Source organism: Ictidomys tridecemlineatus, chromosome 7 (assembly GCF_052094955.1).
Source record: "Ictidomys tridecemlineatus isolate mIctTri1 chromosome 7, mIctTri1.hap1, whole genome shotgun sequence".
NCBI lineage: Eukaryota > Metazoa > Chordata > Mammalia > Rodentia > Sciuridae > Ictidomys > Ictidomys tridecemlineatus.
The window spans coordinates 177927361-177940912 of record NC_135483.1 but is presented as its reverse complement, the minus strand read 5'-3'; the positions used below and the strand labels follow the sequence as shown (position 1 = coordinate 177940912).

The 13552-nt window shown below is 40.8% G+C and overlaps 1 protein-coding gene across 11 annotated transcripts in view; it reads left to right on the top strand.

Moving 5' to 3' along the window:
* Positions 1-1700: 1700 nt before the first annotated feature.
* Positions 1701-13552, top strand: part of Fn1 (fibronectin 1) — a 64625-nt gene continuing 52773 nt past the window's right edge. For 4 of the 11 annotated variants that reach the window (XM_005331847.4, XM_005331842.4, XM_013361364.3 and 1 more), the window contains exons 1-9: positions 1704-2159; positions 3143-3271; positions 4156-4293; positions 5647-5778; positions 6854-6991; positions 9440-9598; positions 11444-11635; positions 12556-12735; positions 13310-13486. In XM_005331847.4, coding sequence (XP_005331904.2) covers positions 2009-2159; positions 3143-3271; positions 4156-4293; positions 5647-5778; positions 6854-6991; positions 9440-9598; positions 11444-11635; positions 12556-12735; positions 13310-13486 — 1396 coding nt within the window. In that variant the 5' untranslated portion in view covers positions 1704-2008. Of the gene's footprint in view, positions 2160-3142; positions 3272-4155; positions 4294-5646; positions 5779-6853; positions 6992-9439; positions 9599-11443; positions 11636-12555; positions 12736-13309; positions 13487-13552 lie in introns of all 11 variants that reach the window. The other 7 variants (XM_013361363.3, XM_078017969.1, XM_005331849.4 and 4 more) reach the window with 5 other exon arrangements.

Genomic DNA, 13552 nt, shown 5'->3' with positions numbered 1-13552 from the left:
CTATGGCTCTCTTTCAACTTGGAGTATTGGTCACAAAGATTCCTCAAGAATTATTTTACACCACTTGCAGGAAACTGATGTTTGCTGTGGTTTTTTTTGTTTTTAATTCCTTACATCAACAAAAACAAATGTTAGTTTTGTGTCTTTAATGTGTTAGGGATTTTACAGACCGTGGAGTTCAAATTACCCCTATGGAAGTTCTGAAGGAGGAACTTTTGGAGAAAACACGTACCTTGCAGAAATAAACATATTTTGCTAGTAACTTTAAAATGTTCTCAAAGCAAAGGGGACCTCTGCACTCCTATCCTAAGGAGAAAACAGAGCTTTGAGTGTAGATCTCTCAGGGGTTTACTGTGAAAACTGTGGGCTTCTCCTTTTGAAAACCTTTAAAAATCAAGTAAACTTGTGTTTGCCTGGAGGAAAGAAGAAAAAAAAAAAAGGACCAATGTCATGAGTTGCTAAATGCTGGAGACTTCTCAGGTTCCCTTTCCACCACTCGAGTTTAGAAGGAAAGACAAAGGAAGTCTTAAGTGGGAACTTTCCACATTCTTGGAGAAAATAACAATTGAAACATAAAAATCTGGCGGCGGGGACTCGAGTGGGTGGGGTGGGGAATTATCTGATGAAACTGATTTTTGCAAAAAAAGAAAATGCCAAGCAAACCCAAGCTGGGGGCTGTAGGAAGGCAAGACTGCAGAAGTTCACCACCACTACCACCCCAGCTTTTAGTGATTCTAACAAAATCTCTGCTGTGTGAGTAAAGGGCAATGAACGTGGCAAGGACACGGATCTTTTTGTCCGTCCACAACTGGTCAGACTTTTCAGTTCTCAGCTTGTTCACTACTGATGATTCTTCCAGTAGAAAGGGGCCTCCCATCCCCAGGGAAGAAAGATCTATATTCTTTTTACATTTTATATTCTTGCATATATAAAAGGGAAACAAAACCCCGCTTCGTTCTCTCAATTTCCCCCAGATCTGCAAAGCACCCCCAAGAACTCCTGGCACTTAATAGAAACTCATTAAAGGCTTACTTTCCCCTTCGCCAACCATTTCCCGGCTGGCCCTTTCTCCTATCCAGGTAGGTACAGCGTAGAGGAAAGAAGTCAGAACAGGACGCCCCGTGAAGTCAAAGAAAGGATGTCCCAAACCAGGGCACTTTAGACCAAAGAAAGGCAACAGAAAAAAAATAGCCAGCCCCGCCCTGGGACGGCAAAGTCTGGATTCCTACAGCTGGAAGGTGGTGGCTACTTTATGGTTTTTCCTCCCCCACAAAATGCACTCCTGTGAATACAGACTTTTTCCCCCCCAGAGGTGACGCAATGTCCTCAAACACCACCACCACCACCCCCAATTTTAAAAGAAAGAAAAGGGAAGAGGGGGCAGCCTCGCCAGCCCGTCGCTTCCCCCAGCTCCAGCCCCTCCCTCTCCTCGCAGTCTACTCCTTTACAGTCGTTTCCCATCCCTCCCCCCCCGCCCCCGATCGCCCAAAAAGTTTGACGACCGCAAAGGAAACCAAAAATAAAAAGTTCTCCTGCCCCAATCCTGGCGGGCGATCAGCATCTCTTTTGTTCGGGGCGAACCCACAGTCCCCCGTGACGTCACCAGGAGCCCGGGCCAATCGTTGCGCGGTCGGCGGCCGCGGCGGCGGCAGAGGCGGCGGCGGGAGGGCGTGGGGAGAGCGCAGAGCCCTCCTCTCCTGCGCCCCGGGCCGCGCGGGGGGCGGAGGGGACCGTCCCATATAAGCCGGGGCGTCCCGGGCTCGGTCGCTCGCGCTGTACAGGGGGAGGAGAAGGAACCCCTGGCGCGAGCGGAGGAGCAGGGACCTGCAGCCACAACTTCTCCCGCCCTGTCCACCTCTCCGGTCCTTCCACGGGGTCCCTTCCCCATCCTCCGGCCCCCACCTTCTTACAAGCGTTGGGAGGGAATTTTCCCGCAGGTAGCGAAGGGAACCCAACTTGTTGCCCACTTGCTTTCTGGTGAGGACGGCTTTCCCCCCACCCACTCAAGATGCTCAGGGGTCCTGGGCCCCGGCTGCTGCTGCTGCTGGCGGTCCTGTGCCTGGGGACAGCGGTGCCCTCCACTGGGGCCTCGAAGAGCAAGAGGCAGGCTCAGCAAATCGTGCAACCCCAGTCCCCTGTGACCGTCGCTCAAAGTAAGCGTAAGTACTGACCGCGGGCTGAAAACAGGCGGTCGCCGGGATGGCACCTTAACGCTAAGTAAAGTTGGGGCTGAAGTTTTGCGCGCGTGCGTGCGTGTGTGTGTGTGTGTGCGTGTGTGTGTGTGTGTGTGTGTGTGTGTGAGTGCGCGCTTTTTTGAGAGAAACCAGCTGTGGACACAAAAGGCTCTTGGTTTGAGCAAGAGGGTTCTGGGGGCCTTAAGAGGAGATAATGCGTTGGAGGACAGGGGCTCTGCAGTGTCCTCCACTGTCCTAATCAATTCTACGTGTCCAGAGTGACCTTCTATGAATTAATCAAAACTTGCTTTTAAAGAGAAAGATCATGTGTGCCTATCAATTTTCCATCTGCTCCCTATTTTCTTTGTTACTAAATAACTTGTTAAATATTTTCCAAGTGGAGGTGAGAAGATAATAACTTGTTTCTTACTAACTTGAAAGATCCGTAATTGGTTCAGATTGCTCTGAGGCCCCTTGGGATTCTTCACCAAGAAGAGATTGGAATCCCTCTTCAGTTTTTCAAAGACACACCCTCCCTTTGCCTTAGCTAAAGGAAACTTTAAAGTTGCCTTTCTTGACTTCTTTTTCCAAAAGGGTATTGAAGTTCCTTGCATATTTCAAAATGTTAATTTCAATTATCCACCTTTTAGAATTGTTCCATTTCTTTGATGTAGACCCTTGGCCAGATGGAAATGACATCATTGCATAACATTTTAGCTAAGTTCAAAGAAGAATAAATTCAAATATCCACCTCTACAAATTGTGGTTAACTCCTTGAATAACTAGTTTCTACTTCTATATTTTAGTAGAATATTATTTTTAATTCTCCTGGCATTCTGGTGATTAAGTTCTTTTTCTGCTTGGTGCCCAGACTTATTAATTTGATTGTGTGTAAAGAAAAAAAAATCCATAATTTGAACAAAAGGAAGAATGGAAGTTTAATGACTTTTTCCTTCAATTATTTACAGCTGGTTGTTTTGACAATGGAAAACACTATCAGATAAACCAACAGTGGGAGCGCACCTACCTAGGCAATGCCTTGGTGTGTACCTGTTATGGAGGGAGTCGAGGTTTCAACTGCGAGAGCAAACCTGAGCGTAAGTGTTGTGTGGGGAGCAGGGATGTCACTAGAGTCTTTTAGTAAATGAGTGAGTCTTGTTACTCAAATTTAGCACTAAATAAAAATACATGCACCATTTTTCTAATAGAATTGCCTATTATTTCTTCTTTCTAAGCTGGTTATGTGGGCTTTTCATATTCCACTTTTACCTTTAAACAATATATTCCAAATTTGTTTCCAGAGTCGTCTTTTTCTTTTACTCTCCCAAAGTTTTTAATGAGAAAAAGGAAAGATTCTGTGAGTCCTCCTTCAAAACAAAACAAAACTTATAAAAGTTTATTAGAAAGTAATCTCAGATCTTGAACTATAAGATTATGGGCCAGAAAACACTTTAGGGCACTATATTGTAAAGTGATTTGTCAGCTGCGATTCAATGCAAAACCACTAACCACTTCAAAGTGTTCATACCTTCAGAGCATTGATGTATCTCTTGTAAATTATAGCAAGGCCTTCTTAGAAGCACCAATGAGGCTCAAATGGAAATACTTAGTAGAATTAACAAGGGTCAATGCCTAGAGGGAGGTGGGGGTCTTCAAACTGCTTTTTATATGGCCCTGACTCAGAGATTGGAATCTGAATCCCTTTCTTCAGTGTAGCCTGTTGTAAGCTACTACTCTGTATGAATTTTTTTTCCCTTGAGAATTCTTTCTGATAGAAATATTTACAGAAAATTTGAGAACTTGTCAGTGGTCAAAAACTGTGACCTTTTTTTGTGCCAAAGGTAGAGTCTGTAACCCTGCACTTCATTTTAAAACTTGCAGTAGCTGTTCAAACAGAAAAGCACATTTTCCTCTGAATGGATGAGTGGGGCAGAAAGGCTTGCACATAAGTGAGGCTCACATGGGCTTCTTCTCTCCTCAGCTGAAGAGACTTGTTTTGACAAGTATACTGGGAACACTTACCGAGTGGGTGACACTTATGAGCGCCCTAAAGATTCCATGATTTGGGATTGTACCTGCATCGGGGCCGGGCGAGGGAGAATAAGCTGCACGATTGCAAGTAAGGAAGATACCTTTCTGTAAAATGATGATAAACTGTCATAAATGTGAATTTCTCTATTAATGTCACTGTTATTCTCTGTTGCCCATGATGGACTATTCTTCCCTTTGGGATTTGCCCCTGATGACCAGGTGCTTTTGTGTGGCCACCCAACTGGTTCTGTGCTTCTAGAAGATGGTTCTAAGCACTGGCGGAAAGAGTATTTAGTGTGTATGAATTTGTAAGTGTGTGTTTATGTCCCTGTGTGTGTGCGTGTATATACATGGTGTAATTGAACTGCTCTCTTGAGTTCCATTTCAGTAGGATGTGCTTAGGGGAGTTAGTATTTTAAATTACCTGGGCATCTTCAAGCCCAGTGATTGGAAAGCTGTTCATGAAGAGTGAGTCAGTCATATCTTATCTGCTTTTCTTGTTTGCTATGCAGAGACCTCTTGCATATCAGAAATGGTCTGGTTTATTTGTGACCTGTAGGTTAATCCAGGAAGCAGATCTCTGAGATAGTAATTCCCAGAGATAATATGAAATGATTAACCCAGTAGCATGCCCAAGGAATACTGGGGACTGGGCTGATTCTCATCAGCTTTAGTGAAGCGAAGGCAATCATTCTAGTATGATTCATTGAGTTACCCGTATTTTCTATTAATAGGATTTTTTAATCATTTATATTAAAGTCATCTGAAATGTTTCCATCCAAAAGAACAAATTAGCTCCTTGTGAATAAACAAAATCAACTTTCCCCACACTTAAGCTAGAGTTTATGAAACTTCATAGGCAGATCTTAAGATCAGTGGTCTACAGTGTTTGCTATCTAGTGAACAATTTAGCCTTTGGATGTGCTATTGGATTTAATATCCTAGAGAAGCATCAGGATTCCCACACTTTATATGCATGTATCCATTTGCTTTCCACCAAAATTACATACCTATCCTAGGGTAAATTATAGGCTTTCTATACACCTGAAAATGGGAATGCTCTACCAAATGTGGCCTTTGCATTGAGTGGTCTCAGGCTCAACCAACTGTGCATGGATGGAGGCCAAGCTTCCCCACCTTTCTTTTCTGTTAGGACCCAATTTTCTGTGATCTCTCTGGGGAATCATGATTTATTGCCTTTTCTTTGATATTCAGATTTCTCTGTGGTTTCCTTTGAACTTTAGGCACAAAGACATTTAATTGAATTGACCCAGAGTGACCAGCTCTGTTAACTTTTCTGTGTCTCTAGTAGGACACAGAAACTGTTCTCTGTGTCTCACTTTAGACTATATAAGTGCCTGTTCTAGGTGGAACACAAGACTTTTTTTCCTCCTTAATTCTCTGTCCCACTCTATCAACCCTTGCCTTCTTTCTTAAACAGACCGCTGCCACGAAGGGGGTCAGTCCTACAAGATCGGTGACACCTGGAGGAGACCTCATGAGACTGGTGGTTACATGTTGGAGTGCGTGTGTCTTGGCAACGGGAAAGGAGAGTGGACCTGCAAGCCTATAGGTGTGTGGCTTTTGCGGATTAATAGGGGCACCAAGCAGAGCTATGATGTTGAGTCGAACCCAAATCACATGGAGATCTGAATTCCAATTTCAAAAGTAGTGAAATGAGAATTTTATTTTAACTAATGAAATGTTACATGATCTGCAATCTTCTTAAGGAAATCAGATTATAAAGTACTAACCATATACAGAAGTCTTCATTTTGTTTCAAAGTCACAAGATAGAGTTGAAAGATTTAGGATGAAGGCCCTTCTTTTGTTAATATTTGAACTCAGGACTATAGCACTATGGGGCTCAGTGGTGGAGTGCTTGCCTAGCATGTATGAGGCCCTGGATTTGGTCCCCAGCACTGCAAAACCAAATCAAAACAAAACAAAAAAATAAAACAAAACCGAAATATACATTTGATATCAGATCCCATCTTGGTTAAGATATAAATTATTCAAAAGAAAAAAAAATGACACTTTTGACACATTTCATTGAAATGCACTGGACTGGAACGTAAAATGACAAGTGCTGTTTGTTGCACGTTGGCAATTTATTTTCACAATAAAAATTTGTGAGCTTTTCTTAGTCTCAGTCCTCACCTGAACTCATACATATAAGACCAAAAGTTTTTTGGTTCCCTTTGCTTATTGTTCTCTAATTTGGGGGTTTTTATGTTGTTTTTACAGAAATCCAAATTTGAAAGAGGTCTTTTGTTGTCTTATTCAGGCCATTCATAATTCATAATTAAGTTTGGAATTTTCCCACAGACTAGATACATACATACTGTTCACACCAAGCGCTGGTGGGAAGCTTGAGACTGGCTGAAAATGTGCAGTCCATGTGCTCATTAGTAGAAGAGAAGCTCTTCCTGCCAATTTGACTGGAGCTTCCTTTTGCTTTGGCTGCTTACTCTGTGCTTAGGTCCAGGGCGTGCCTTTCTTTCCGAAGAGAGTGCCACTTAAAAAAAATGTGGCTGGATTTTTTTGCTAACACACTACACTTAAAATTACAGGGAGACAGTACAATTCAAAATAACCTTCTCTCTCTCTCTCTCTCTCTCTCTGTTTTTCTTCCAAATTGTTCTACAGCTGAGAAATGTTTTGACAATGCTGCTGGGACTTCCTATGTTGTTGGGGAAACCTGGGAAAAGCCCTATCAAGGCTGGATGATGGTGGATTGTACTTGCCTGGGAGAAGGCAGCGGACGCATCACTTGCACCTCTAGAAGTATGTGTTAGGTCTTTGTGTTGACCATGAGGCCAGCTACTATTTTCTGGAATTCCTAGAGAGAATTATCATCTGACGTCTCTTAGAACACATCCAATACAATAACAGCCCTGCAGAGTTTAGGATGTCAGGAAAAGTTCTATAGCCACTGTGTTCTGTAGCTGAGAAGACTGAATAAGTAGAAAACAACAATCTTTGTTCAAGAGGTCTTAGGCTATGGCTACTAAAAAAAAAAAATCTTCATATTTATTCAGATGCTAAATGTGTCATAGATTTGAAGATTAGTTCTGTGCATGATCTAAATTGTCACTGAGATGTTTTTCAAGTATCTCAAAAAGAGCAAAAAGATTATTAAAAATAGCACACCAATATATCTTTTGGCATGGGATGCATTTGACGTGGTAATGAGCCAAGCTCCAAAGGTTTAGGTTTCCTTTTAGGTTTAAAAGATTTATGAGCAAAATTGATGAAAATAAAAAGTATTTATCCTATAGGTTAAAGTTGTTAACTCTGGCATCAATAAATAGTGTCTCTTACCCAACTTATTAGTGCTATTGAAAATTTGACCCTGGGAATCTTTAATGATCCTTTTTAAATTGTTTGAAATATAAATTGTTGCCTTTGTTTTCAGGGCCCTTTTTGTAGAATTTAAAACTATCAGCAGCTGTATAATATGTTGATGCAAAACAGCCACATAACTATTGATGTTATAGATTATAACTGAATTTAAAATCAAATTTAAATATCTTATACCTATTTTACTAATTTAGCTTAAAACACTTAATTATCTTAAAAGACTCCATCAAATTCAAATTCTTTGCTAATAATAACAACAAAAATAAGTCTCATATAAAATGACAATGATTCTGACCAAATATTTCTCAGAAACTTGCCAGTTCATTATATTTTTTTGTTCTTAAAATGTTCTGATTCTCAGCCTTTAAGGCCTCTGTGGCAATATTTTAGCTTAAGACAAATTCAAAATCTAACTAGATTTCTTATCTATTATTTAAAACTTTTCTAATAGGAAGTTGGCAAAAGTTTCTTAAAGATTATTTATTCCACGAGATTTTATAAGTACATACTTTGTAGAAGGTGGTAGAGGAAGGAGGTAAATATAAATTGAACATTAGCCTAGCCTTCTGAGAGCACTTAGTAGGTCAGGGAGATGAGAAAGGATTATATGTACTTACCACCTACATAACCCAATATTAGGAGTTTGCCCCCAAGATACTGAAAACAGAATTGTGGGGGTCAGGGAATGACTTTTGATTGGGGCTTGGAGGAAAGTTCTAACCAGCAATACCTTTGTTCAACCTCCATTCTCTTGGCAGATCCCATGGTGGATTTGTGTGTGCCTACACCAGCTATCTAATTATTATTTTTTCCAACCCAACAGTTGTAGTAGATCTGATTCACAATCAGATCCTCTATATTCACATTGTAGCATATGGATGAAGCTGGATTATAATTTAAACGATCTATCTGCCAGATAACTAAGCACATAGACTAATGGTAATTTAGTTACCAATTACCATTTTACATGAATAATCCCACTTTTCCTTTAGAGTGGTAATAGCGAACAATTCAAAAGAGGTTATTTAGTTAGTGAATTTTAAATAGGTATTTGGGGGGAGAGTAAGAGAACATTTTAGTCATAGATTGTTCCTCTGCTGAATATTTTTACATAATGAGTGGATAAAGAGATCCTACTGTCTTTTCGTAGCTTCCTTGGGGCAATTGGTAGAGACCCAGGAGACCCTCAGGGCTTCCTGTCTGGTGTTCTAAAGAAAGTTCTATTGAAAGGCAGCCCATAATTATTACTAAGAGAAGGCCCAGGAGAGCCTGAGAAGGAAAAATACAGAATAGAACAATACCTGAGAATGATATAATACAATACCTGAGAATGATTTTGGTTAAAAGAACAGCGTGAAAGCTATTTTAAAAGATTAATGCCGCCAGGGCGTGGTGGCACACGTCTGTAATCCCAGCATCTCAAGAGGCTGAGGCAGAAGGATCTTCAGTTCAAAGCCAGCCTCAGCAAAAGTGAGGTGCTAAGCAACTCAGTGAGACCCTGTCTCTAAATAAAGTACAAAATAGGGCTGGGGATGTGGCTAAGTGGCAAAGTGCTCCTGAGTTCAATCCTGGAAATACTCCCCATGCCAAAAAATAAATAAATAAATAAATAAATAATAATAATAGAATATGATGAACAAGTTTTGGCAAACAGAAAGGTGGAATTAGGGGGAACAACATAGCTCTACTCATCCACTTAGCAAATGCAGTCTCATCTTGTAGAAATTTAATATCTACAGCACCAGAGCTGAATATAAACATTACAGAAATGTGGGCTACCAAACGTTAAACTGTATTCCTTTGTTAGATTCGAATTGATCCCTTGCCAATCTCGATCTGATTATGTACTTACATGCTTCTTTTCTGAAACAGACAGATGCAACGATCAGGACACAAGGTCATCCTATAAAATTGGAGATACCTGGAGCAAGAAGGATAATCGAGGAAACCTGCTGCAGTGCATCTGCACAGGCAACGGCAGAGGGGAGTGGAAGTGCGAAAGGCACACATCTCTGCAGGCCACGTCCTCTGGTGAGACACAGGATGACTAGGGCCACGAATGGGGAAGTGGATCAAGAAATATTTCTGCAAACCCACCTTTCCCTTGACGTGCCATTTGAGGATTTGCAGAGTTTCAACTAATAAGCTGAGATCATTTACAGATTATTAGTTGTTAAAAACTATTTTTACTATGAGGCTTTAAATTTTGGAGGAAAATTAAGATGAAGTGAAAACAGACCTTAGTGGGGGAAATATCATGTTCAAAAACATGATAGGAGGTAGGGCGTAGCTCAGGGGCAGAGTGCATGTTTTAGCCTTGTAGAGGCCCCGGGTACAATTCCCAGCAGGAAAACAAATAACAATAATAATAACTTTAATATTTTTAAAAAGAAATTTTAGTGACTTCTGGTATGAGAAAAGATTTTTTTTGCATCACAGATGTTTTGTAAGAGTCTGAAGAGAGATATATAGTTATCAAGGGTGTACCCTTGCTCTTATAATTATTCTCAGCACATTTTTGTTAATGTGCCAGCGTTGTTACTTAGCTTCTTAGCTATCAGTCTTTTAGCTAAAAATATTAATGGATTAGATTTTTTTCTTTTGATGAGGTTTTATTTTGATCTAACACTTATAAAAATGAGCAAAACAAGACTTGATGGTATCTTTGAGTTATTTGGTTACCGTCAAAGTTGTTGCTGAACAAAAAAGCAAAAATAAAACAAAAAAAATAATCACAATTGCCTACTAAAATAGAGTAAAGGGGTCATTGGAAATTAACTGGGGGTAAAGACTCATTGAATATTAACTATTTTTATTAATTACTAATTCTATGCTAAAAAGGTTTCCCTGTTCAAAACCGTTTGAGGAATACTGAGCTAAACAAAATGAAACCTGCTGCACAGATCCTTTATGTCCCTTTGCCTCTTGATTCTCAGTGTGGGGTGTACGAGACAGGGCCATCTTCCCAGTCTTTGACCTGGGCTCCTTTCTCTGTGAAGTATCTCTGGGCTCTAGTGTACGGAATTCAGTCTACCAGTCATTCTAGCCTCGGTTCTGACTCTGCTACGAACCCTGGCCTTCGGGAGCATATTTCCCAAAGTTGCAAGAAAAAATAAGCACATTCTGTTGTGTTAATCCAGAAGGATTAATTAATTTTAGAAAAACAAATAACAAAAGCACAAGTAATCCTGTAGAAGAGCAAGATGCAGAAAGTAAGGGCAGCTTGTAGGGAATCCAGTACGGCTGCCCAGGGTACCCACCAGTGAGTGCAGTTATAGGATGGCAAAGAGGTCTGCTGTATAGTGGCAGAGGCTCCTAAAATCAGTGTCAGAAAAAACAATGCCCAAGTGCATGGACTTATGGTGGCTGCTAAGAGAGGAAGGGTGAGGCAGATCATGTAAGGTGAAGGGGAATGCATGAGGAAAAGGTCAGCACGTGATTCTAGGAATACTGGGGATGAACAGCTCAGTGGTCTAAGGCATAGAGCAGAAAAGAAAGTGACCAGAAGTGAGGCTGGCAGGAGTTAGCCAAATGCAGGATTGTGAAACTCATGGACTATGAGTTTTCTGGCCCAAGTGGGTATTTGTTTAAAGTATCTGCTTGGTGAAATGGCAGAATGATGTCTGTCATTTAAAAATATAATCCCAGTAGCACAGATGAACTGGAAGATGGAGACCATTTGGTAAAGTTTTGTGGGTAATTACTTAGACTGAATGCAAAAGCTACAATGCAGAATGGAAGGGACATTTCTTTTCCTGACCAGTGACATGTGAAAGTCAGATTGATCTCTGTGAGATCCTAAGGATTCTGACTCCAAAAATTCGTTCACTGTCTTCTCTTATCCAGTTTTGTGACTTTCATTTCTTGTGCCCTTAGGCTCTGGCTCCATCACAGATGTCCGAAAAGCCATTTACCAGCCCCCGACTCACCCCCAGCCTGTTCCCTATGGTCACTGTGTCACAGACAGTGGTGTGATCTACTCTGTGGGGATGCAATGGCTGAAGACACAAGGAAACAAGCAAATGCTTTGCACTTGCTTGGGCAATGGCATCAGCTGTCAGGAGACAGGTATGCATTATTATTTAAAAAAAAAAACAGTTCAGGGGGCTGGGGTTGTGCCTCAGCAGTAAAGCACTCGCCTAGCATGTGTGAGGCCCTGGGTTCAATCCTCAACACCACATAGAAATAAATAAAAGTATTGTGTTCAATTACAACTAAAAATTAAATATTAAAAAAACAGTACAGATGACTTTGTTACTTATTTTTTGCAATACCTTCATTTACAAAATATGTAATGCAATAAAATGAGAAAAATCTTATGATCTTACTCCTCTGTGAAGACAATTGGGGTAACATTTCATCTGTTTTCTTCCAATGATTTTTAATTTATGTATTTCCTTCCCATTGTGGGGCTCAAACTGCTATGCATTATCTTTATTTGCCCAAAATATTGTTACAAGAGGGTTGCTTTCAGAATAACGAAGCATCCAAATTTTATACTCTGCGTCTCAAATTTCATCAGCTTTGTGATGCAAACATCGTTCAATAACCTAATGCACCTCTTCGGGGCTACAAATATGGCAGCAACTATAGTAATAATAAATTGGTACCCTTTTCAAAAGAAATTGCCTTAAAATAGCCTCAAGTGTTATTTCTTATGGCAATGATATAGTCATACATATCCCCTCAGCATCTTTGAGCCACATGTTTAATTAACTTGTATAAATATAGCTTTATAAATAGAGAAACTAAGGCATGGTGGCAGAAGAGGTAACAAAAGATGTGAGCAGAGAACTCAGGTCATGGTTCTATCCATAGCAGGCATGGTTTCCTCAATAATACATTTTAACTGAAATTAACCAGATGATCATCTGTCCTCCCAGCTTTTTTCTTTGTGGGCAGAAGCTCAATCTCTCATTTAAGCTATAAATAAGCTGCCATTGGTGAGAGAGCTCTATTAACTGAAATTCTTTCTGTTATGCTAATAGCAGTAACCCAGACTTTTGGTGGCAATTCAAACGGGGAGCCGTGCGTCTTACCGTTCGTCTACAATGGCAGGACTTTCTACTCCTGCACCACAGAAGGGCGACAGGATGGGCATCTTTGGTGCAGCACGACTTGGAATTATGAACAGGATCAGAAATACTCTTTCTGTACAGACCATACTGGTGAGTGTCCCAGGAGAAACCACAGCAGTGAGAAAAACCCATCTTATTTGCCAACAGTCTAACCATGAATTGTGAGGTTGCACCAGAACCATTGCTTTTGCTCTTCTTCGACCAAAAGATATGGTGACTCTGCATCTGGGTATCTCCCCATGTTTCCCAGTGCTGCTTAGAGAAAAGCCCTCTAGGTCATTTATACTGATACACAGAGATTATGATGTGATTAAAGATACATCTTGAAATCAGTAGATGATCCCACTGAGCTGAAAAATACTCTGGATGGCTATCTGAACGCCTTTCCTTATCTTCTGGTTAAAAGTGTGTTTTATTCAAAGCTATCGTTTAATTTTTTTTTCTGGGAAAATGAGTGACAATGGGATTTAACTCTGATTTGAAGGTGAAGGTGAATACACTAAGAAATTTAGTGTATTTAAATGATCAGACCTTTTTTATTCTGAGATAGACTGTTTGGGAATTAATGCAGAAACCTGGATCTCTCAGAACGACCCCGTAGTGATTCCCCTGTGTACCTGGGAAAGCTCAGTTATAATCTCCTTTCTATTTGTGTGTTGGGCAGTTTTGGTTCAAACTCGAGGTGGAAATTCCAATGGTGCCTTGTGCCACTTCCCCTTCCTGTACAACAACCGCAATTACACCGATTGTACTTCTGAGGGCAGGAGAGACAACATGAAATGGTGCGGAACCACACAGAACTATGATGCTGACCAGAAGTTTGGATTCTGCCCCATGGCTGGTAAGAGGAAGCCCTCTGGGCTGCCCTTGTGGACAACCATTCAGAGAGTAGAGACAGATGAGTGTT